Source organism: Panthera leo, chromosome A3, assembly GCF_018350215.1.
Source record: "Panthera leo isolate Ple1 chromosome A3, P.leo_Ple1_pat1.1, whole genome shotgun sequence".
NCBI lineage: Eukaryota > Metazoa > Chordata > Mammalia > Carnivora > Felidae > Panthera > Panthera leo.
In genome coordinates, this window is record NC_056681.1 from 6,860,092 (window position 1) to 6,885,658 (window position 25,567).

Below are 25,567 nucleotides of genomic sequence, written 5' to 3' on the forward strand. Positions count from 1 at the left end.
GATAAAGACAATTCTAGGCGGTGGGGCGCCTGAGTGACTCAGCCGGGTAAGCGTCCTACTCTTGATTTCTGCTCAGATCATGATCTCACAGTTTGTGGGATCGAGTCCCATGTTGGGCTCTGCACTGTCAGCGTGGAGCCTGCTTGGAATTCTCTCTCTGCCCCTCCTGTGCTCTCTTTCTCTCAAAATAAATAAACGTTTAAAACTAAAGGAAAATTCTAGGCAGAGGGAATATTATCTGCAAATGTACAGAGCTGGGGGAGGACCTGGAATACTCCAGGAGAGGGGGAAAGATTGGGGTGTTGGGAACCAGCTTTGTTATTTGTGAAAGTAACTCAGGTAGAAAGGGCACCTGAAGAAAGTTTGGGTTTACCAGGGGTCAGTAAACTTCTTTTATAAAGGATCAGACAGCAAATACTTTAGGCTTTGCGGGCCATCTGGTTCCTGCTTCGACTACTCACTTCTGCCATTGTAGCACAAAAGCGGCCATAGCCGATGATAAATGAGTGAGTGTGCTGTGTTCCAATAAATCTTTATGAAAACTGGCAGTGGGCTGGATCTCATCAGTGCGCTGTAGTTTGGCAGCCCCTGGCATCCCAGTAGAATATTTAAGCATGGTAATTAATTACGACAATTAGATTGGTCTGAAATAAACAAATACAGGATACAAAAGATTTTGAGTTTTTCTTTATTCTTTACTCTTACTAAAGATGCATTCGTAAACTGAGTGTTGGAACCGATCACGACTTTGAATTAAATAATAATATTTGGCAGGGTTGGCTTTTGACAAAACTGCCAAGAATTGGAAGACTTTCTGTCACTTCTCATTCTCTGCTCCTTCTCTCCTGATTGCTGGGCCTTTAGCAGTCTCAACTTTCTCCCAGTTTGGGGTAGCTGAGTTACATGAAATGGTGGCCCTATGAGTTTCTACGTGAGAGGGACTTAGGAAGCTTGCCTGAAAAAGGACTTGAGGTAACTTGTCCTGAACCTTATCTAGATAGCAAGCATATCATTTTATTTATATTATAAATGTGAGGAGAGGCTGACAGAGATGCCCCTGAAAGCCAGCTTCCAACTGATAAAGAAACATGAATGATACAGCAGGTGTTAAGGACTTTACAGTTTACAGATGTTGTTGAAGACACAAGAGTCCTGGGTCAGAGACAAAGGACCATTTACTACTCACAGCAATGGCAGTAGCCAGAGTCTCAGGATTTGTGCTTGCTCTCCGAGTGTAAGTTCCCACAGGGTACCACAAAGAGGGTCAGGTGATGCCTGCATGTGCCACGGATTATGGGCTGGGTTACAAGGGAGAAATCTTAAGTTTAGGAAACCCAAATCTTTGCCCCAGAGAGATCCATTAGCTTTATTGTTTTGAACAGCACACGTGCCCATTGCTCTACAAGGAGACACCATCCCTCTCTTCCAAGGCTGTTGGCTGGACACAATCCTTGAAAGAATAGCCTATTACAACAGCAGTCACAAGACATGAATAAATGCAAGAGGCTCATGGGGCGTTGTCTCTCAACAGCAGCCTTCAGATTCTGCATTTTAATTAGGATCAAAGCAGAGAGCTAACAGAACTCTCATGGGGCTGTAATGGTGGGATTTTCAGCAGCAGTGAGCAACTAGGCAACGTGCTTCTTTGAAGAACAAGATCATCCCTGGAGCCCTGGCGTAAGCCCCGCTTCTTCATGTTCACTTTGTCTGCTTTGACCTATAGCTGACTGTCCAGAGTCTCTGTCTGCTTGCTTTGGTGGTTAGAATTATTTTTATTGTGTTAGGGGCTGTTTCCCCACATCCTAAGTGTGGAGAGAGACCTTTGTTGTAAACACACTTGATAAATGATCCCCAAACATGCCAAAGAGTTCCAACCAAGAATGAATCACTTTTGAAGAATGCTTCTGTAAATGGTTCCAGGAAAATAGCCTTTCTTTTCAGACCTGGATGTTAAGCCATTACAGAGTTATCATGAGTTATTGGAACCTTTGACTGGACATAAGGTAGCTGTGCTGTTGCTAGGTCACCATGATTTCTATGGTCTGGTGACATGGGCTGGAGTGCTTTCTCATGAGCCATTAACAAATCATGATTTCTGGGTGAGTACAAAAGATAAAACTCAATGAAATCATTTATTTTTTTTTTTCCTTTTTGAAAGGTGAGATTCTCTTCCAATCAAGGGAATTCTTTTCTTGGCTCCTACATTGGAAGTAGTCTAGGTTTGGAATACTTTAGAAGGAGTAGAATGAACTTAATTATTTTTATATGTTCATTGTCTATGCCAGGCATAGGTATATTGGAAGGTATGTTGAAGGTACTCAATAAATGGTCAATGCAGTAGATGAGTTCTTTTTGGGCAATAGACAAATAGCTTTTCAGTTCCCACCAAGTGCAAGCCACCATAATTGTGGGATTTGGGGACATCTTTTCTGATGTGCATTAATTGGAGTTACTGATTGGTCTAGTTAGGAGTTTCTAGTGAGCCCTTCTTTACTCTTTCCCTGGCATGTCCTATGCACTTTAATTTCATGGGGTCCTACAGTCCTCATAAGAACCCTGTGAGGGTGGTACTGATATTTTAGAGAGGGGAAAAATCAGAACTAGAGGGGTTAACTGTTGATCAAGTTGCCACAACCAGTTGTTTGTGAAGGTTGGGTTGAAACCATGCAGGCCACCTCCAGAGCTATGCTGCCTCCCTCACAAGCTTTTACTTTAGTACTAATGCATGGTGTTGAAGAATGCACCGGACATTCTTTATCTCCTGTGAGAATGGGACAATAGTAAATGAAGTAAATGTCATCGTGCTCGACCCTGATGCTGTTCAAGGTTATCAGAATTGTCCCAGTTAATGGCAGCTGAAGGCATACACTTCCTTCCTGAGAGTCTTGTCTTAAAATATAGTGTACTAATAGAAAATTTGAGATGGAGTCGAGACCAACAGATGGGGACACGACTACCCTTGAAAAGATAGTTTGTTACTCACAGTCCCCAGGAGGAGGGAGCCACACTGGAAAACACTGAGGCTGGTCAGACGCGGAAGGAGAAAGGGGGAAGTGTGGCAAGAGCCTTTCCTGTGGTTTCTGAGGGAACCAACAGACCAGGCAGGATAAATGTGTTAGGACTGGCTGGTTTGAATGATCTTGGTGGGCCCTGGGGAATGGGGTTGTTTGGTACTGGCCCTGGGATGATCAGGGCAGGTGGATACTGGTCCGGAGTATGAGAGCCTAATGAGCACGGGGGTAAGAGACTCTAGGTTGGTTGGCTTGCATTTGAAAAGCACCCTAGTTGATGGAGGGCAGCTGGAGGCCAAGGCAAGGTAGCTCGGACATATTCTAGAGTTTTCTAGAGCAAGGTGTATCCTCACTCTATTTGCATGAAGGGCAGATGATAGAGCATGAAGTTTACCGAAGCTGAAAATACAGTTAATAGAAACCCTAAGAAGATATGCATAGTGTAGTAAAAGTGTGGGGTGGGGTGTTGAATGAGACAATATAGAACAGGGTCAAGGGCTTGGCTCTCCTCCTGGCTTATCGGTAGGATTATAGACAAGCCCTTTTATTTTGCCTTACCAAGATTCACGCTATTTGTGAAGTTGGGGCATTTACTCAGTTGGTATTTCCCAAGTCGTGAGACATATTGGAGCAGAAAAGAGATGTGGCACCAAATAATACCAAATCACAGATTTGCTTTTCAGATTCTTTCAGTCTTTCCAGTTGCCCCAAGGAGAAAGTCAAATTTGGTGCTGTTCTACTACAACTACTCTTTAACTGTTGCTCCTTTCGTTTTAGCAAGAAATGGATCCCAGGCTTATACACTTTGGAAGTGGTTGCAAAACACTTTCCTTGGTTGCAAACAACAAAAGCCACTTCCAAAAATAAATTGGGTGACTCCCAGAAGGTGAGGGCCCAAAGGCCAGAAAAATGCTAATTATCAACAGGATGAATATATGTTTTCATCCAAGGCATAGTTCAGATATATGGAAATCCATATAATCGGAAGACACATCCCCAAACCCAGTGTGTTAGTTTCCCAGGCCTGCCGTAAACTTGGTGGCTTAAAACAGCAGAGATTTATTCTCTTAGAGTTCTGGATGCCAGAAATCTGAAATCAAGGTGACAGCAGGGTCACACTCCCTCCAAAGCCCTTAGGGAGAACCATTTCTTGCCTCGTCCAGCTTCTAGTGGCTTCTGACGTTCCTTAGCTTTGTCAACACATCAGTCTTTGCCACTACCTTCCCGTTGTCTTCTCTGCGTGTCTCTGGGTGTCCTCTCTCTTATAGAGATGACAAGCATTGGATTTAGAGCCCACCCCAAACCCAGGATTTCCTCTAATGACCTTTAGGCAAATTCACCTGCAAGGTCATGTTCGCAAATAACAAAACATTCTGAGGTTCTGAGTGGACATGATTTTTTGGGGGTGACACTTTCCAACTCACCATCTCTGCAACCAAAGGAAGTCCAAGAAATCTGAGAAATTAAGGAAGAAAACACAATGGAAATGGGCTACACGGGCATGTGGGTGATATTTGCACTGAACCTTGCACCCTTGTTTGGATCCCTCAGTGTGAATTCATTATGACTATCCCTTCGTCCTTGATTCCTTCCTTTGAAGTTTCAAGGTCATGAGCGAGAGCATCTGACTGGCTAAGTCTAAGTCACTTGCCTGGGGATGGGGAGAGGACGCTGTGAGCTTCTTCAGCACCCATTTTGGAAGTCAAGGCCCTATAGTTTGGACTTCCCCATAAAGGAAGAACTTTCAGAGGCCATGTATGCAAAAAATGGCAAATGCCCACCACAACGGTTAGCAAGCAGCTGAATCAAATGTCTTCCTTCCCATTAGTTCTATTTTTACAATTGTATTCTATTAATAAAAAATGATGCTATTTTTTTCACTCACAGTAGTACTGCTTTGTAAATTAAATTTATTTAGGTAAAAAAAAAATCCACTACTGATTTACAAAAAGATGAAAAATTAGTAACAGTAAACAGGTGCTCTGTTGCTATGGATAGATATATAGCAGTAGCCAGATATGGTAAGAATCATATAGGTAGGAGGCAGATGCCCCAAACTCAGACTGAACTGGAAGATTTCCTATACATTTCTTGACCCTTTGAATCTTTGCACTCATAGCTATTTGTTTAGAAAGACCTGGGTGTCACAAGCCTTGGGGGCTATATATCTATAATTCAGGGCATCGCAAAGAACCGAGAACAATTTGCAAGCTTCAGAGGCTTCAGCCAAGCACTGCAGTGTCTGTGTGTTTTAGGTGAGTTTTTCAGCCTGTGTTGTTTTAACAAATCCCAGGCACTCTGTTTGGACCTGGCTCCTATATCTCTAATAATATACTGGACATTTTCACCTGTATATCCTGCTGTTACCTCAAATTTAGCAGGTGGAGAAACAAATTCACCACTCTGCTCCCCAAACCTCGTATCTCCTCTTGACTTCCCTGACATACACTCAGGCTGCCAAGCCCGCAGCCTTGGAGAATTTCTGACTCGCTCGTCTCCGTCATCTCCAAAATGCATCCAGTCACTGCGTCTTCTTGAATTCCCCCCTGGAAGGCATCCTGGATCTTCCCTCTCCTTCCCACTGTTCCCACCCTATTCCAGGCCTTCACCTGTTCTTGTCTTGTCCTCTGCCTGGGGTCTCCAGCCCTCCCTTCGCACTACTCCAGTGGGCATCCTCAGTTTGGTTACACCTGTCTCTTGTCTCTTCATCAGTGGTAGTGCCATGAGGTGGCTGGAGGGAAATTCAGTCCCTTCTGTAATTTCCCACAGTCCCGCCAGCCTAAAGAAGCAAGTGGTCTGAGTCACAGCCGTGCGCTTTCCATGCAGATACGGCTGACGTCCGTTCCTCTTGTACACCCTTCCAACCAAATTGCCACTTTTCCTGTATGGACATTTTGGAGCCGACTTTGCCCCTTACTGTCTTTTGAGCACACCAAATGTAGAGCTTTCTCCCTCAATCCAAGCTTTCTCCCTCTCTTCATTTGGAATACGCCTTGATTTCTTGATCTGTATTCTTATTAATCACATGAGGGCCTAGTATGGAAAGAATTTTAGCTGTGGACTCAGAAGAGATAGACGACGTTTGAACTTTGCTCCCTCCCCCATTGGTTCCTGGAATTATTATTAAGAGAAATAGTTGATTGGTGAAACATGTGCATTTCTTATTTGCTTATGTTTTCCCATTCCTTCCAAGTTACTTTGCATCAGGATCCATCTGTTAGGCAAGACCTTGGATCTCGGACCAGTCACAGCCCTAGGTGAACGAGGTGGGGAAGATGGAGAACATGTGTTTGCCTCTAGCTGGGAAGATTCCTGAGGTTTAGTGTAGGGTCCTCGCTGTCTTGCCAAGTCCCAACTCGTCACTACTTATGGAAAGAGGCCAATGATCCAAAACTGGCTAGAGCTGGCAGGGGCAAGATGAGAGAGGAGAACCCTCCAGACAAAAGGCAGAGATGGCAGCCGACTGTTTCTCAGGAGAGGGTTTCCTTCCCTCTCTTCAGCCTCAAGAAAATAGGGGCGCCTGGGCAGTTCAGTTTGGTTGAGTGTCCGACTTCAGTTAAGGTCATGATCTCACAGTTTGTGGGTTCAAACCCTGCGTCGGGCTCTGTGCTGACAGCTCAGAGCCTGGAACCTGCTTTGGATTCTGTGTGTGTGTGTCTCTCTCTCTCTCTGCCCCTCCCCTGCTTGTGCTCTGTTTCTCTCTATCTCAAAAATAAATAAATGATAAAAAATAAAAAAAAAAAAGAAAATAGTACAATTGAGTCAGCCACTGGGTTGGGGAGCAGGGGACCATGCAGGCATGGTGGGTGGGGGCAAGGGACTTGGGAGTTTGGGAGAGCTAAAGAAGTCTTAGACAGCATTCTAGTTCTGCGTTGACTTGGGAAGTTGCCAGAACTCCACGGTACGGGAGATACCGGAGAGAGAATAAAATGTCTTGCTATTTGGTAGGCGAAGGGGCTCTTTATTTTTTACATTACTCCAGGACCATCAGGCTATAGCTCTAGGTGGTTTTGAGTAGTTCCCACTAATTCTGACCTGTCTTAGGTTGGTATAAATTCAGCCTCCTCCATAAAACTGTTCCTCAGTACCCCAGAGCTCATTATTTCTCACCTCTCCAACTTTTGTGACTTTACCCCTTTTATTTGTGAGTATAGTGTTTGTATGTCCTGCTCTGCCAGAAGTTCCTCTGGCCAACTCCACATGATGAAAAGCATAAAATTTAAGACTTAATTGAATATTCAAGCATCTGCTGGCTTATGTTGTTGGCTTCACCTTTTCACTGTGTAGATTTTGTCTCGTCAATAGAATACACCATACTTAAGGGCAGAGATGAGGCTTTTAACTCTACGCCTTTTATAAAGTACTTCCTCCCCCCTGCCCCCCGTCAAAGTGTTGAACACATAGCCCCGGACTCCATAAATGGGTTTCTGAGTCATTTATTCCACAAACTATTATTTGCATCTCAACTCTGGGTCAGGTTGGCAGTGGGTCTACGGCCATAAATAAGCTAGAGAAGATTCCTGCTCTTGTGGGAGCGATGGATAATGAGGAAATAAACACGAGGGTAGTGTAAATAAAGTTTGTGACTGGTGGTACGAAGGAAACAAAGTGGTTTTTCCAACAGGTGGAGCCTAGTTTAAAGGGTGTGGTTGTGGGGCACCTGGGGGGCTCAGTCAGTTGCGTGTCTGACTTCGGCTCAGGTCATGATCTCGCGGTCCGTGGGTTCAAGCCCCGCGTTGGGCTCTGTGCTGACAGCTCAGAGCCTGGAGCCTGCTTCGGATTCTGTGTCTCCCTCTCTCTCTGTTCCTCCCCCCGCTCACGCGCTGTCTCTCTCTCTCAAAAATAAAGATTAACAAAATTAAAAAAAAATTTTAAAGGGCATTGTGGAAGGCTCTATGTGGAGGTGATAGGGAAGGGCAAAAAAGAACCAGGGATGTAAAAATCCAGGGAAAGAGATTGTTTCGAGAACATTATAGATTACAGTGTGCTGACGTCAGGGACCAGGATGTATGTTGCGGTCTGGGATTTATACAGGCTCTCGTCCTGCTGCCTCCAGTGAGGAGCTGGGGTTTTAAGGTAGGTGTAGTGGGAAGTCTTCGAGGAGATTAGAAGCAGAGGAGTGATACTGTGTTTTGTTCTGTTTTTTCTTTTCGCTTGAAGATCTAATTGGCTGTATTAAACGATTCATGAATCAGGTAGCATCCCATCTAGCAAGTAGAGGGGAGCTCCTGAGGAGTGACATCGTATGAAAGAGGGGGGCAAGGATGAATGGGAAGAAGGTGGGGAGGGATGGCCCTAGACCAGGTGAGAGGCAGTGGTGGCTCACTCCCTCCTGGTGATAGTGCAGAAGAAGGAAAGCAGATTGATTTGAGAGACACTTTGGAGGTCAACCCAGTAGGGCCTGTGAATGTGGGCGATACATAGGGGACACCGTGAAGTCAGAGATGACTCTCACCTTTTAGATGTTGGGGCCACTTACTAAGATAAGGGAAACAAGGAGAGATTTAGGAGAGAGAAAAATCACAGTTCACACTCTGAACGTGTTAAGTTTGAGATACACACGTATCATCCAAGTAAAGGTGCCAAAGAAGCCATGGGCATATGAACGGAAGACTCAGGAAAGGGGATTTGGACTAAAGAAATACATTTGTGCAGCCAAAACATGGTATCCAAAGCCAGTAGAATGGGCAGAGTCAGGCAAGAGGAGAGAATAAACTGCCATGTGGGTTTGGAGCCCCTTCTACAAACTGGCCCATGTGATTTGGGGCTCCAGAAGCAGGGTTTATGAGAGTAGAAACTCATACACCGCACAGCAGGGGTATGTGCGGGGCAGCTAAGAGCAAGTTGCTTGGGGTGCGCTGGGGGAATCTGCACTTGTTCACGTGGGGTAAGTCCTGCAGAATCGTATTTTGGATTCAGTGCTCTGTCTTATAAGGATATTTCCTCCATTAATGTCACTCTTCAAGGACTTCATGCAGACTATAGATTTAAACTGGGTTAAAGTATTGTATGGAAAACAACAGAACTCATCAGTGTCATTGTGAAAAAATTTTTTTCGAGAGAAAAGAAAGTTGATGATAATTTCCCAACAATATGCAACGATTGTGCCAAACCTGTTTTTCACGTGGTGAGATCATTCCACTGAGTGATGATATTTTGAGGAAAGATAATTGCACTGTGTATATGGGACACAGCCAGCTCAAAGCAACAACAACAACAATAATAATAAAATAAAATGAAAATTTTAAAGCGAAAAGAATTCAGTCAATCAGCTTGTTTCTCACCCTTTTGTTTTTGATCTCAGCAAGTGGTTGGATGTGTCTTTTTCCTATTTATTCTTAGTTATTTTAGAGCTGTGTAGATCAAGGAGGTGATCTTTAGCTAGAAACAACCTGAGGTTACTTTCCACCTCCTCAAGTGTTTCCTTGTTGTTAATTTTTAGTTGCCTCAGTAATTCACGGTCAGATTTTCTTTGTTAAGAATTAAAATATAGTAGATAGGACTGGCTTCTTTTTTTTTGACCCTTGCACTCAATTTAGTACTTGAAACATTGGTGTTGTGCGTGTTCTTGCAAACCTTTCTTCAAGTGCATTTCCGTGTATATTCTTTGGAAGGAGACAGGCATGTCTTTTGCAAATCTGTGTTGCTTATTCTTTTGTGCATATACTTGTCACTATTTTTTTCTTGCTCAAAAATATGTCTTCTAGATCTTGCTGTGTCAGGGTGTACTGCATTGCCTAACGTTTTTTAAATTTTGTTTTTAAGTTTATTCATTTTTGAGAGAGAGAGAGAGAGAGAGAGACAGAGCATGAGCAAGGGAGGGGCAGAGAGAGAGGGAGGGAGAGAGAGAGAGAGAGAGAGAGAGAGACAGAATCTGAAGCAGGCTCCAGGCTCTGAGCTGCCAGCACAGAGCCTGATGTGGGGCTCGAACTTACAATCACAACATCACGACCCAAGCCGAAGTCAGATGCTTAACCAACTGAGCCACCCAGGCACCCCTGCATTGCCTAACTTTTTATTTAGTTGCTTGGTAGAATTCTGTAGCATGGGAGTGTGCTTACTTTGCTGTGTCTGTCTATGGGCAGATCTTTTGATCACTTCTGATTTTTTGCTGATGCCAACAGGCCACCTAGAATATTCTTGACACACTTCTAGTGTGTATCACATGAGGTCTTCCAGGAAGAACTTTCCAGTCAACACTTTTTTCATCTCAGGTGTTTGATTCATGCCCACAGATTCCAAGTTAACAAGCATTGCTAGACTCTTCCTTTGTATCGGGGCTTGGTGTCAGATATGTTTATATCCACCATCATCTTTAAAACTGCAGGAGCTAGTGAGGTGGGGAATGTTGTCATGGTAATACCAGGGATGAGGGATGAGAGATTCCAAAAGGCTAAATAGTTGTCCCGGGCGGGGGCTGGTGGTAAGTAAGCAAATGGCTGAGCAAATGATTGGGGCATGGCATGAAACTTTGTTGTTCACTTCATCTCTTACAGCTTTGGCTTCCTCATCTGGAAAGTGGAGCTCCAAATACTACCGTGGTCAGAGGATGTGTGTCTTATGGGTTATTGTACAGAGCTGACGACAGGAATGAGCTCTGAAAGGTAAGAAATGGAATGTGTGAAACTTTATACTATGACGGCATAAATGAACAAAGTACCCGTCCTGGAGGAGATTAAATTCTGTACTAGCAATGGCTAGGCTGACATTGCCAGGACAGAATGGCCTCTAGATCACCAGGCATCTGACCAAAGGCCAAGATCCTTTGTTGCTTGTAATCTACTCCCCTCTCCCCAGATTACTGCTACTTTAAACACCTTTGGGCCTTTCTATTATTTCAAAGAGGTGATCTAAATTAGGAGCATTTGTTTGATTTTGAACCACATCAGAAACTAGGAAATGGATCCCCTTTCCGTGGACCTCTGCTATTTCAATCTGGAAAATAAACATGGCTTTAGAATTGGGCTGAGTATCGGAGCCTTCAGTGGTAAGAAGTAGTTTTATGTGCCGTCTAATCTATCACAAACTATGTTAAAGCTTTGCTTAAAGTACCAGAACTCTGCAGGCTACGAGTTCCAAAAGCCTTGCTTCGACTTTCATGAGCACAGAAGTTAATTTATTGGTTTATGAAACACAGAGTTTCAGTATATTCTAGCTTCAGGTATGGTTGGATCCAGAAACTCTGTCATAAGAACCCAATCTTCCTCCTTTCAGGGCCTCGGTCTGGGTTCCTCTGGTTGGCCTCCTTAATCGGGCGTTCCTCTGGTTGACTTCCTTAACTGAGGTTTCCTCTTGTGGTGGTGATGTGGCTGCTGTCTGTTCTGATCTGGTGTCCAATTCTTTTAGTAATTTAGACTGAACATTCCTCTTTTGCTGAAAAGTAAAATAAGGTAACTTAAGTTGGGCCTTATTTGGCTCAATTGGTCTGGATCGGGTGACGTGTGCACCCTCAAACTGACTCATTGTGGCCAAGTTGAGGTCAAATGTCTGTCTTTGAAGCCAGAGATGGGGAGTCAGTCCCCATTCAAATTATTCAGGCTGAGAGAAGACGAAAAGTGAATTTGGTAAGAGAAAAATCAAGGGAAGTAGGAAGGGTGTTGGGTTTGCAAAACTCTCAGATGCCCCCATAGAAATGAGGTATCACATTTAAGTCACCCACTAATTCCTAGAGTAGTACTGATCATCTCTCGTTAGATGGAGAGGAGGACGCTTGGACCATTTTATTCTAACTGTTCCTGTTCTAGCGTTCCCATCCCACCCTCCTTCTTAAACCTTCCCCCATATGCACAGAGGGTGATCGTACTAACAACAGATGCTCCAAGACTCATCGAATCACATTAGCATTGCTCGTGCCTGGTTTCTCTGAATGTCACAGCCGGCGGTGGAGCAAAGGCTGGGCAGCTTACAGTCACATTAAGGGAAATCTTTACTAAACCAATCCATGGAGCCTGCAAAACCACTGGTCTTTCCAACTTCCCATCAAGTGGCCCGTGCTCAAGGGTAAACCAAGGGGTTATAAATCACAGGAAAGGTTCCCCTTGACACATTTCCACAGCTGCAAGATGAACAAAGTGTTGTTTACTTTGTTTAACACCACAATTAGTGAAAATCAAAATGTCTCCAGATGCACTCACTGTAGTAAATTATTAGGTAATCAACCTTAATGCTCCCTGCTCTGAATCACCAACTTCCTTTTGCACTGGAGCCCTTGAGAATATTTCTCAGGCATCGTAATATATGACTGCACCACAGCTTAATGTTAAGCACGGCAAAGTTTGAATATAGTGGAAGGGATTTAGGATTGGAGCAAATTCCAAAAGCAGTGGGGGAGGGGGGAGGGGTGGGGGGGGTAGGTGGGTAGCTTTGTGTACCGTTGGAGGAAAAATACAAACTTGCAACATAAAGACTGAATGGACAAAATACGGAGGAAAGGTGCTCTTTTTACGTAATCTCAAACTCATCCTTTCTTTCTGCCAGCAAGTTTAAGCCCTTATCACGTCATGCTTGGGCTACTTTAATAGAGGACTTCCAAATGGTCTCTTTCTGTGTCTCTTCTCCAATCCGTTGTACCAGGTTAATCTTCCTGAAGCACAGGATTTATAATACCACCTGATTCATAAGCCTTTCGTGGCTTCACTTTGCTAATACGCAACATCCAAACACCTTAGTGTAGCTCTTTTTTTTTTTTTTTTTTTTTTTTTTTTTTTTGCTCTTTCTCAATCTAGCTTCCAAATCGTCTCTTTTACTGTGGCTCAACGTGACGCATCTGACCTCTGCCCCGCACGCCTGTCCTGCGGGTTCCTGCCTTAGCTTCTGCTTCTTCTTGGGACCGGCACAGTGCGAAATGGTGATGGTCAAGGGCAAAGACGCTGGAGTGAGATTGCGTGGATTTGAAAGCCTACTTTGCTAGTTAACAGATCCTGTCACCTTGTGATCAGTTTCCTCCTCTGCAAAGCGGCGGTGCTAATAGGAATGACTCAAGAGGTCGTCGTCAAGATTAAGTGGGATAATGCATGAAAATAAATACCTAGAAAAGGAACTCAGTGCTTTTTAGGTTTTAGCAAATCACCGTTGCTCACATTTTGGTCTCGCCATGTGCATGGTGTTGTTAGAACCACATACCCTCCCCTTGGGTTAATGGCTTCCGGAAGCTTTGCGGGATTGGGTACTGGGATCCTGGGGGTGTGTGTAGACAGACAGGGGTGGGCAGAGAGGGCGAGCGGGAGCTGGCATGAGTCGGTGGGATAGAAATGAGAGACACTCGGCAGAGCAAGAGGCTTGGGAGGAGTGAGTGAGCCGGAGGGAAAGATCAGAGAGGCTCTGGGAAGGCTGAGCACAGATAGGGGCTTTGTATGGGGCAGCTCTGTCTTTGCCTATTGATAGCAGGGCTCCTGATAATGGAGCTGAACCAGAGAGGCCTGTGTGATCATCTCCCATTGACTGCTTTTTAAGGTTTGTTTATTTGTTTGTTTGTTTGTTTATTTATTTATTTGGGGGGGGGGAGGGAGGCAGAGAATCCCAAGCACTGACCGTGCGGAGCCAGATGTGGGGCTCAGGCTCACGAAACGTGAGATCAAGACCTGAGCTGGAACCAAGAGTTGGACGCTTAACCTACTGAGCCACCCAGGTGCCCGCCATTTACTGCTCTTTCAAAAGTGATTTTAATTGCCTAAGGAAGACAAATGTTCTCTATATAACAAATAAAACATGACATATAAAGCTTGTCTCCTTTGACCCACTCTCCCCCTCCTTAAGAGGTAACTGTTGTTAAGAATACACCTCTAGATGTTATCTGTGTACATATACGTTACATAGAAAATTATATAGAATTAAAAATTTTTGTGTTTATATATATGTCATCATGCCATTCATGTCCTAGAACTTATGTTCTATTCCCCCACTCAATTATAGACCGAGGAAAAGTAATAATATATGTGTATATGTGAGTTACCTCTTCTGTATGGTCTATTATTATGTAGACCTACTATACATCTCCCATTTCTTTAAACAGCTCCACAGTCTATACCGTGAGCAATGCCACAGTTTCTGTAGTCATTGCCATACCAATGGGCCTTAGAGTTGATCCATGTTCTATGTCTTAGCTCTGAAGCCAAAGCTTCCATTTGGATTCCTACTACATTCACTCATTTGTTGTATATGTAGTTTTTGAACACCTGTTAGGTGCCAGGCACTATGATAGCTGTTGGGGGCATACTACCACCCTGCTATCACCAACTCATCACTCTCATGGGCAACGGATTCAGGGAGCAAGCGTCCTGTCTCAGGACAGGACTAGTGGTGTTTCCCCTTCCACTGGGTAGGTTGTGAAGCCATTAAGCATAAGTGGCAAAAAATCATGTAATATCAGACTCGTCCTTGAAAATTTCTTGCATTGTTTGTAAAGTGGAGTTGTTCAAGGTTTCTGTATGCGGTCCTCTATGATAAAAGATGAAGGGAGACATGGCCTTTTTATTCCAGAAGGATTTGAACCCATGATTTTCTCCTTTCCTAATATACCAGTGGCTGAAAAGAGAAGACCTGTTCTCTCAAGATGTATGGTGAGGAAGTTAGGGCTTCTGTGAGTAGATGATTTAGGAGGTCAACAATTTACACTTCGAGAGAACACCAAGATGCGGAAGTGTTAGGGCAAGGGAGGAGGACGTAATCCCCAGACTAAAGGTTCTGAGAGTTGTAAGTGGAGGGCTGGCTAAAAGAGGAAGTTGGAACAACAACAGCATAATGTCTATAAAGTCACAGCAGGTCTTGAACAGGAGGATTTGTCATTGAGTCATGTTTAAGCAGTGAGTCTCAAGGTTACTACACATGGCTGGTCTCTGTCCCTTAGCCAACTCCCATCTCCTTTTGAGTATTATGTGGTTGTTGAGTACCATGCAGAAGGGCATGGTGTGCAAGCATCTAGGTGGGACAAAATCGATGTGATTGCCATCAGAGCATGGTCAGCCAGGGAAGGCACTTATAAAATTTAAGCTTCTTTTTAAAAAATACACTGATGGGGCGCCTGGGTGGCTCAGTCGGTTGAGCGGCCGACTTCGGCTCAGGTCATGATCTCGCGGTCTGTGAGTTCAAGCCCCGCGTCGGGCTCTGTGCTGACACCTCAGAGCCTGGAGCCTATTTCAGATTCTGTGTCTCCCTCTCTCTCTGACCCTCCCCCGTTCATGCTCTGTCTCTCTCTGTCTCAAAAATAAATAAACATTAAAAAAAAAAATTAAAAAAAAAAAAAGAATACTTTAAAAAAAAATACACTGAAAAACACGTCTCTGTAATTGGTGTTCGACGTGGACTCTCGTGGTGCGGTGGTGGCCATCTGAGCCGTCAGCACCAAGATGGGGAGGAAGAAGCCAAGGGCAGGCCAAGGGCAGTAACGAGAGCGTTCTCAGGCTGGTGGCCAAAATTTGGTGCGCAGACTGAAACTGGAGTCACGGTCCCGCTGGGAGATGAGAGACTGAGTCAGTAGCAGAAAAGACGCCAAGTTGAAGAAGCCAAGTGAGGAAATAAGAGTCAGAGAGCAGATCATCAAATCACCAGCTCCGGAGTTTGGTGAGAAAGCCTGGCAAGAAGTTGGGAAAGGTGCCAGGGGGTTTGGACAGATTCGTGTGGATGAAGCTCCCCAGTGCAGTGGGGAGAGAAGAGTCAGAGATTTCAAAATAGCTTTTGGGAATCTGAAGTCTCCCTGCCCTCACTGGCCTTAAAAACCCAGATCTCGGGGCGCCTGGGTGGCGCAGTCGGTTAAGCGTCCGACTTCAGCCAGGTCACGATCTCGCGGTCCGTGAGTTCGAGCCCCGCGTCAGGCTCTGGGCTGTCCGTGAGTTCGAGCCCCGCATCAGGCTCTGGGCTGATGGCTCGGAGCCTGGAGCCTGTTTCCGATTCTGTGTCTCCCTCTCTCTCTCTGCCCCTCCCCCATTCATGCTCTGTCTCTCTCTGTCCCAAAAAAAAAAAAAAAAAAAAAAAAAAACACAAAAAAAACCCCCAGATCTCTGCATTAAGCAAACAAAATTACCGCTGTCTTAATTTCGCATCATGTCTCTGTAGACCTGAAGCCACTTTGTAATTTATGTCTTCTCTTCTGAGCCTCCTACGCATAGTCTAGGATTTGGCACACTTTTCTGTAAAGGGCCAGGTAATAAACATCTTAGGCTTTGTGAGCCAGATGGGCTCTCCCTCAGCTATTCAGGTCTGCCCTCAGACGGAGAAAGCTGTCCTGGGCAATACGTAAGGGAATGAACGTGGCTGTGTTACAATAAAGTTTTATTTAAAATATAAAGGTAAATAGTTGGTGGGCCAGATTCAGACCATGGGCTGTGGTTGTCTGACCCCTGGTCTGATTTGTTAAGTGTAGATAACAATAGTACCGATCTCTGTTGGTTTAAAGGTAGAGTGAGAGCACACAGGTAAAACAACTTAGTCCGTGGCTTGGAGGATAGCTTTGTTTTTTTTCTATTTTCTTAATTTTGATGTTTAATAAATGTAAATCAATTTTGCTCTGATCCCTGAAATTATTCTTTATGAACCTATTTAATATGTCTGCTCACGGAAATGGTGGTTGGGTTTGATTCCTTGTCATGAACTCTGTGTAGGTCACTCATTCTTAGGGATTTCTGAACACGTAGAATCTGCTCCTGCCCACCGAAGCGGTCAAGCGATCTTCATAGAGACTGAACATATCCCTTAAAGCAGACCAATGATTCTCCTTGATAAAAGAAGTGGCAAAGAACTGAGTTTGCTAATTGTTCTTGGCCGAGGACATTACCTGGCATTTGATCTTTACACATCTTTGTGCAGCAAATGGATTTCAAATTCAATTGGGAAGCCCAGTGATCTCATGGAAGCATAATAAAGACATCGCTTGCCCAGAACCCCCGAGGTTAGAGTGTCCTAGAACTGATTAAAAGCTATTGCACTGAGTGTTATTCTTCAAAGCGAATGAATATTCTGATGAGTATGGCTGCTTGAACTGAACTATTTTTAAGTGGTAGCTTGATTTGCTGTTTTGATAAGTCTGATGAAGTGTGTTTGAACACGAGTAGAGATTTAGCAGGCATTCCAACTTGTTTGTACAATCTTCCCCAAATTGTAGGAATTATCCTCTCATTAATACTGTTGTTTGCTGTTTGGGCTAAGGCATGTAATGCTGCTTTGTAATTAGGATAAACTGGAAACAAATGAACAGATTAGTTAATTGTTACAAGAAAACTTGCTCTAGAGTCATTTTACACCACATCAACATGTGGGGAAGCAGTTGAGGGTGACTGGGTGCCCCGCATATATTTAATTACATTTCAGTTTGGTAATTTATTGTGACTACTCTACATTGGCAATATTTGCTGTCTAACGAGAACACAACAGAACGTCATGCCACTGGCCCCGAAGAAGGGGGGGCTGAGAATCACACGAAAGGAGATCGTCGTCTGTTGAAAAGAAATCTCGAAATCTTTTTAAGTTCAAAGTGAAAACTTAGGAAAAATCACCACCACCACCCCCCTCTTTGTATTTCTTCTCCGGAACAAAAGATTCAATGCCTAATCGGCATGCTGGTCAAGAGCTCACGTTTTAGAGAAGCTTTGGAGGGGGTTCAGGCTACACAGGCCCAGAATGTCCCACTTTGGCATGTGGATTTCTCAGAGCTCAAGACAATCAAGGCCAGGCCGACTCAGACTTCCCCCTTACTGCCTAAAAGAATTGACACAGGGGGACCTGTACCAGGAAGTGAGCTATCACCAAAACGAACTTTTCATATCAGGAAGGCTTCTCTGCAGGGCCTGGCAAACATTTGTTTACCAAATATCTGCTCTTCTCATCTTCTTGTGAAATGTCTTCCCTTCCCCCTGAGCCTCCAGACCCCTGCCCCCTCCTCCTTAGTTCAGGATAGTGTATAAGCCTCAATTACCTGACCTTCAGGGACCCTCTCATGTCTTCGTGGGGCTTCCCTACATACAAAATTAAATGTGGTGTTTTTTTTTTCCTGTTAGTCTATTGTGTGTCAATTTAACTATTAGGCCAGCCACAGAACCGAGAAAGGGAATACTGGGAATTTGCTTTAAAATTCTCTGGTTAAAAGCATAAGAGACTGTTAAAAACTGAGAACAAACTGAGGGTTGATGGGGGGTGGGAGGGAGGGGAGGGTGGGTGATGGGTATTGAGGAGGGCACCTTTTGGGATGAGCACTGGGTGTTGTATGGAAACCAATTTGACAATAAATTTCATATATTGAAAAAAAATTCTCTGGTTAAAAAAAAATAAATAAATGCAGAGGATGGAGGTTATAGACCGAGTTGGCAAATAGCTATAATTTCTGAAGCTAAGTGATGATTTATGGAAGCTCACTGTTTTATTTCTTCTACTTTTCATATGTTCAAATAGCAAAAAGTTAGGGTTAGAGGTGGTGATGGAGAGATGCTACCATGATCAGATCTGCATGTAGAGAATTTCTCTGGCCCATGTTGTAAAGCATATGTTGGCTGATTGACAGGAGTCAAATCAAATGCCTAGATTTGACTGAATGACGGGAGTCCTCATTCTAGGACAAGGAATAGATGAGCAGACATGGAAGTTCCTTCATCTAATTAAGATGCAGGGCCAGAGTAGAGAAGGGGGACAAAGTCTGGTCAGTTGGTTGTTCATCCAGAGAGCATTAGGCATCCAGTCATCTCTTCCTGTTACATCTGGAAGCAACAGCTCAGTTTTCCTTCAGGAATCTCACCCCCTATATATTAGTAAGTTCATGACCATATAAATGCATGACTCCCCCTTAGCTCCAGATTTGGCCAATCAGAGTACAGCATTGCCCTGATTACTGCAGAGATTGGTCCAGGGAAGGGACTTACTTCCTTTGAACCAGTGAGATTAAGACCTGAGACTTTTGCTGAAACTCTTGGGGAAGAAGCCTTCATCTTCCAATGGGCTTCTTCCGCTTTGAGGATGTGAGTCTAGTGCTGCTGGCAGCCTTTTTCCACCATGTGGAGAGTGCGTGGCTGAGAGAAAAGTGACTGCAGAGGGATGCTGGGTTGAGGGCTGCACGGAGCAAGAAGTTAAACCCTAATGATATTATTTCAGACTCTGGATCTAGGCAGTCCTGGGGTGAAGTTATACTTAAACTTTTTGACCTTATGAATCAATGAATCTCTTCCCCTCTCCCTCCCTTACTGTAGGTCATCTCCTCCTTGCCTCCCCCCTCCTCCTTTCTGTCTCTATCTCTGTTTCTCTGTCTCTCACACTCTCTCTTTCCTTTGGCCAGTTGGGTATGTTTCTTTCACTTGCAAATGGGCGAGTTCTCAGTGATACACAATTCTAGAAAGTTTGTAGCTTTGCCATTTTCACGGCTATGTGCCCCCAACCCCATAAGTAGTTCATAACTTGTATTAGGGCTTTCTCAATTTCCGCTAGTGGCTAAATTTCTATTAGATGATCAGCCAGTAATCTCCCTCTCCTCACTATAAATCTTAGACAATTTCAAACTCATATGTTCACAAACTGCTTTTTAATGGCAACCCAGCTATTCTATTGAAATCACTGTATATGGTAATTAGTAATCTGCAAGATAATTTTAGTTAATTTTAAATTTGAAATCCATCATGCAAAACGAGTTGGATCGGAGAGGAACTACCAACAAAAGAAATGAATCAGAGTGTGAGAGAAGCTGCCTGCAATCCTGGAAATAAAAATGTGCAAATTTCTCAGGGAATAATCATTGTCTTGATTTTTACTTGTAATTATAATTTAATTATGAACCTACTTTTGCAACATTTTAAAAGTACATAGTTAGCACTTAAGTACTTTCTATATAATTATCTGTTATTGAACCTGATCATTATGTGGCGGTTGCTGCATAAATTACTGTGCTTTGTGTAAAAATATTTTTCACTTCAGTATGACTTGAAATAAATAAGACAGATAATTTGAATGGCATTTAGGGCCCTCCCCCCGCCAATACTGCATAGCCGCTTGGAACCTGACCATCTTAAAGAATGGAGTGTGGATGAACTCTGCCTTGTTTTGCTAATATTGGTGAAGATTATTTCCAGAAACCCAAAAGATGTTCGTTCTTTCTTTTCTTTTTTCTTTCTTTCTTTCTTCTTTCTTTCTTTCTTTCTTTCTTTCTTTCTTTCTTTCTCTCTTTCTCTCTTTCCTTCTTTCCTTCATTTTTCCTTCCTTCCTTCCTTCCTTCCTTCCTTCCTTCCTTCCTTCCTTCCTAAGAATTCATTTCTTTCTTTATTGCTCCTCTTGAGACATTTCTAGAGAGATACGAAAATCCTGCTTCAGATAGTGCCCCCGACCCTTCATCATCAGGGAAAGAGAGGCTGTGAATATGTGATTGAGAGTTGACTGTGTCATTGTAAGGCTTGTTCTAGGCTCTGATGGAATTTGGGTGGGGAAAAGAGGAAGTGCTAACATTTGAGCACTGTCCTTACACACTGTTGTCTAGTTCGACCCCCCTGTCAACGCTGAAGGAATGTAATAACAAAGTATATTGTGGTGTGCTGTTTATTGGTTATGCGCTGTGGTTATTGCTGTTTATTGTTATTGGTTCAGGTCATAACCTTACGGTTTGCAAGTTCAAGCCCTGCATTGAGCTCTGCGTGGTCAGTGCAGAGCCTGCTTGGGATTCTTGCTTTTTCCTCTTTCTCTGCCCCACCCCAGCTTGTGCTTTTTATCTCTCTCAAAATGAATAAACTTAAAGTATATTCTGAAACTGCCCCATTTTGCAGGTAAGGAAATTGAGGCACAGAGAGGTTGGTAGCTTGTACAAAGTTGCCTGGCTGGGCGAAGCCAAACCAGAATCTGGACCTATGCAGTGTGACTTCAGGGGCCACACATCTGCCCAGCTGTACTTCATTGGCCAAAGGGTCACCACAGGGGCCATGGCAGGGGAGCAGAAGGCACTGAGTGTCATAGAGAGAGAAGTACTCCACCTTGGCACGTGAATGGCTCTTTAGTTACCTATATTCCAAAAGGGACTGTGGTCAGGCAGGGGAGGAGAATGTTAAGAATATCCAGGCCCTGGGGTCCTGGGTCTCCTGCTCTCCTGGGAAATCAAGCAGGAGGCGGGCTGTGTTTTGTAAACCCGAAATGCTGTAGGAGAACGTGGGGGGCAATGGTGTCGGTGCTGGCCACGTTTGTATGTATGTTTGTTTGTCGATTGTATGAATCGACAGTATGCCCAAGTATAGAATACACACTGGGGCTCAATTTGCTTTGATTGTTAAGCTTCATTTATTTGTGTCCACAGATCATTAAGATTAAATGCTGCCACAACATCTAAATATTATCCTGTAAAAAGTGATTGTGTCTTGAGTTCTAAAAGAAAGGGATACTATTTTCAATATGTTCAGGCCCATGTAGTCTCTGTAGCTTCTTGGTGCTGGGTTTCAAAGCCATGGAAACAGAGGCACCTGGGTGGCTCAGTTGGCTAAGTGTCCGATGGGCTCAGGTCACGATTTCACGGTTCGTGGTTTGGGGCCCTATGTCAGGCTCTGTGCTGACAGCTCAGAGCCTGGAGCCTGCTTCAGACTCTGTCTGTCTCTTTCTGCCCCTCCCCTGTGCATGCTCTCTCTCTCTCTCTCTCAAAAACAAAAAAGCAAATACAAACAAACAAACAAACAAATGAAAAACACTGAAAAAGATAACCCCATAAAAGCTATGGAAGCTTAATAGGAACTAAGCACTAACATTTATCAAGTGCCTGCTGTATGCCAGCCTCATGAGGGGTGTTTACCTAAGATGATCTGATTTAGAACAGGTATCCAGGGATTAAATTTTATTTCCATTTTTCATGTGAGAACACTGAGCCTTAACTAACTTGCCCAACTCATTGATGGAGCTGGGATCCTGGGCCAGGATGTCTGCCTCCAGAGCATGCTTCCTAGGCAGTACTGGAGAAGTAGAGGGTGCGAGGGCTTTGATTAGGGTGGCCCCCTGGGTCCCCTCCTCTCTGAGATGTGAGGGCTGCCTCCTTCTTGCCCACCGAGGACCCAGGTGAGGCTACGCCCAAACAAAGGAACACCCGGGCTGTTCAATTCTGGGACAGTTACAAGAGAAGGGTTAAGGTCTGGTGAGCCTGGCAGCCTTCTACGTCCAGATAGATCAAAGAGGAGACACGTCGTGAGAGCCAGAAGACTTGGTGGTGATGGGTAGGAGGGGACAGACACCAAAGGGGACACAGGACAAAAGCAAGACTATGAGCCAGGGGGAAGGAGTCCTAGATCCAGACTAAGGCTGGTGGGGATGAGGTGAGGCCTGTGCTCTTCAACACGAGGGCTCCCAACCCTCTTCCTTCCACAGATGTGAGGGCTCTGCATGAGCCAATTCAAAGTGCTCCTCCTCTCTGAAGGCTCTTCTCCCTTTCTTTATTCTCCCTACTGCCTTCTCCCAAAGATTGCAGCTCAGACGCTTATTCTAGCCCTCCGCACAACCTGCTGTCTGGGAGGAGAAAAGTCTTCCCTGCTCTCGTGGTTCTTTTGGCTGGTCTAGTGATTAAATTCGCACAAAGACTCACAGGAGAAAAAGTAACACAAATTTAATTTTGCACGCATGGAAGGCTCATAGATACGGAGCCTAAGAAGTAACCAAAGCAGGCTGTTTTAGACAAAGAAATAAGTTTGTGAAGAACTGATAAGACAGAGACACTTAGGCTTAGGTACTAATTAGTGCAGAAACTGAGCAGGGTTTCTTTAGATAGCCTTCTTGGCCCTGAATTCTCTACCTCTGGCAATAAGGATGTCCCTTTACCCCCTGGTGCAAGGAGGGTACCTCTCACATGGGAGATTTATTTCCTGTTTTTAGGGGGACAGAGAGGAGGGTCAGCGTGTCCTTCTTCCACCAGCTGTTTCTCAAGTAACCTTAATTTAAAATAATCAATGTGCAGGGTATCTGAGTGTCTCAGTTGGATGAGTGTCAAATTCTTTCTTCTTCTTTTTTAAATGTTTATTTATTTTGTGGCGGGGGGAGACAGAGGATCGAAATTGGGCTCTGTGCTGACAGCAGAGAGCCTGATGCGGGTCTCAAACTCACAAACCGTGAGATCATGACCTGAGCCGAAATCAAGAGTAAGATGCTTAACCAGCTGAGCCTCCCAGGTACCTCGAGCGTGGGATCTTGATCTCGGGGTCATTGGTTCAGGCTCTGGGTTAGGCTCCATGCTCGGCGGGAAGCCTACTTAAAAAAGAACAAGAATTTAAAATAACCAATATGCTACCTTGTCATAGTTTGTGGTGGCCTGCCCTAAGCCTCTTCACTCCCATAATTGTGTGTGAGCTTCCCCTGGGGAAACGTGAGTGTAGGAAATGTACATTCTGTTTCTTCTCCATTCACGTCTACACAGCCTGGGCGAGGTGCCTGCATGTGGTAGATCTTCAACAGCAGGTCGAATCAATGAGTTTCCATCTTGCCCTGTTTGCTCAGGCATGTTTCCTCCTGCTGGGATGGAATATCTGAGAGCAAAGGCTAGGTTTTGTTTTATTATCATCGTATTTCCAGGATCTAATGCAGAGCGCTAAAACTGGCATGTATTAGGTGCTTAATAATACATGTTGAATCAAAGAATCAATTTTTCCTTTACTTCAGACAGAGGTCAGGCTGGGAAGTTTTAATTTGTTTATACCTCGAAGGGGCTCGGTCCACGCGATCACGTCAGGGGACAAACTCACCAATAAGAACCAAAGGGAAATGGATATGACCCAGACGTCCATCGACTGATGAACGGATAAGCAATATGGTCTGTCCAGACAGCAGAGAACAATTCAGCTGCAAAAGGGGAATGAGGTACTGATACCTGCTACCACGTGGGTGAAGCTTGAACACCTTATGCTAAATGAAAGAAGCCGCACACAGAAGACTGCCTATTGTATGTTTCCATTTATGTGAAATGTCCAGAACTGGAAAATCTATAGAGACAGAAAATAGACTTGTGGCTTCCAAGGGCTGGAGGGAGAGGAGCACGGGGATATGATTGCTAACGCGTATGAGGTTTCTTTGTGGGGTGATAAAAATGTTCTGGAATTAGATCGTGGTGATAGATGCACGGCCTTGTGGATGTACTAAAAACTGCTCAGCTGTATATTTTAAAAGGATGAATTTTATGATATGTGAATTACATCTCAATAAAGCTATTATTTAGGAAAAAATAAAAGGAGAACCAAAGGGAAGATCACGGTTGATCTGAGCCTGTGAAATTTTCTTTTTGTTTCCCGCATTCCGGGACTCTTCATTCTCGGTCCTAGAGAGACCCATGCAAATGCTCTGTGAACGCATGCGTGCCCTGGACACAAGCTGCCCTGTAGTTGCAGAACTGACAGTGAGAACAGTTGCTATGACTGAGGGAAAGGGCCGATGAGGAATGGGGCAGGTTAGAGGAAGACGGCTCTTGATTACGTCTTGGAGAATGATTCTAGAACTTAAAAAAAATAGAACTTGATTACAGAGTTGCTTTTGTTTATTTTTGATACTTATTTATTTTGGGGAGAGCACAAGTGGGGAGGGTCAAACAGAGGGGGACAGAAGATCCGAAGCAGGCTCTGTGCTGACAGCGAGAGGATGTGGGGCTCGAACTCACAAACCCTGAGATCGTGCCCTGAGCTGAGGTCCAGCGCTCAACCCACTGAGCCACTCAGGTGCCCCTACTCTTTGTTTATTTTTGAAAACATGGTGTTAAACAAAACGCATCCTGTTAATTCCACCATATTCTATCTTTCTGTGTTCCGTCCAGTTCTAACTCAGAAGTCTTCAACCAGGGCAGTTTTGCCCACCAGAGGATATTCAGCAACATCTGGAGACATTTTAGGTTCTCACCCCCGTGGGGAGGTGCTATAATAGGTGGGAACCAGGAAAAAGAATCCGTTGTCCACAAGATGAGTGCATGCGTTGAGAATTTGAGCCAAACTGCCTCTCAAATTGGAAAAGATTTAAGATTGGCAGGATACAGGACAGTTAGTTCCCTACAACGACAGCATTCTGGCTCAAAATGTCAACGTGCCAAGGTTGAGAAGCCCGACTGTAAACCCACTACCAACTTTCTGGCCCAAACTAATCGCATCTCCAGCCAAGCCACTTCAGTAGTCCCCGAGCAGTCTCTCTGCTTTCACAAATCTGATCATCTGCTGTAACAACTCACTACAAACGTTGTGGCTTTAAAAAACGGAAACGTATGATTTGCTAGTTATCCGCCCGCAATCCAGAGCATTCAGAAGACAACAACATATGATGCCAGGAAACACAGATTGTTTATGGCCGGTAGACTCACCTCCTCATTCTCAGATACCGGTAAAGTAGACGTAAGCCATGTTCAAGTGGTTCTCCCACACCACCATTTAAATGGTGATAGTTACCGGTGAAATCTACTAATGCTACATTGGACATATTGGATGTCTTTGCATTTATTTTCAGTGGTGTAGGTTTTAAATCCGTAAGTCCTAACATTAACTATAGTTTCCAACTTTGCAGCCAAGCCAGGTTTTGCAGGTTTCACAGGGATCTGTCTCCACTGGAGGTACGAGCACAAGGCTGAGATTTTCTCTCTCTCCCCTCCCATTATTCTAAGAAGGAGA

General features: G+C 44.3%; 1 protein-coding gene across 1 annotated transcript in view; it reads left to right on the forward strand.

Annotated features, from left to right (window-relative positions):
* Positions 1–23,670, forward strand: part of CBLN4 (cerebellin 4 precursor) — a 74,925-nt gene extending 51,255 nt beyond the window's left edge. The window contains exons 4-5 of the mRNA XM_042930622.1: positions 10,508–10,615; positions 23,589–23,670. Coding sequence (XP_042786556.1) covers positions 10,508–10,593 — 86 coding nt within the window. The 3' untranslated portion in view covers positions 10,594–10,615; positions 23,589–23,670. The remainder of the gene's footprint in view (positions 1–10,507; positions 10,616–23,588) is intronic.
* The last annotated feature ends 1,897 nt before the right edge of the window (positions 23,671–25,567 follow it).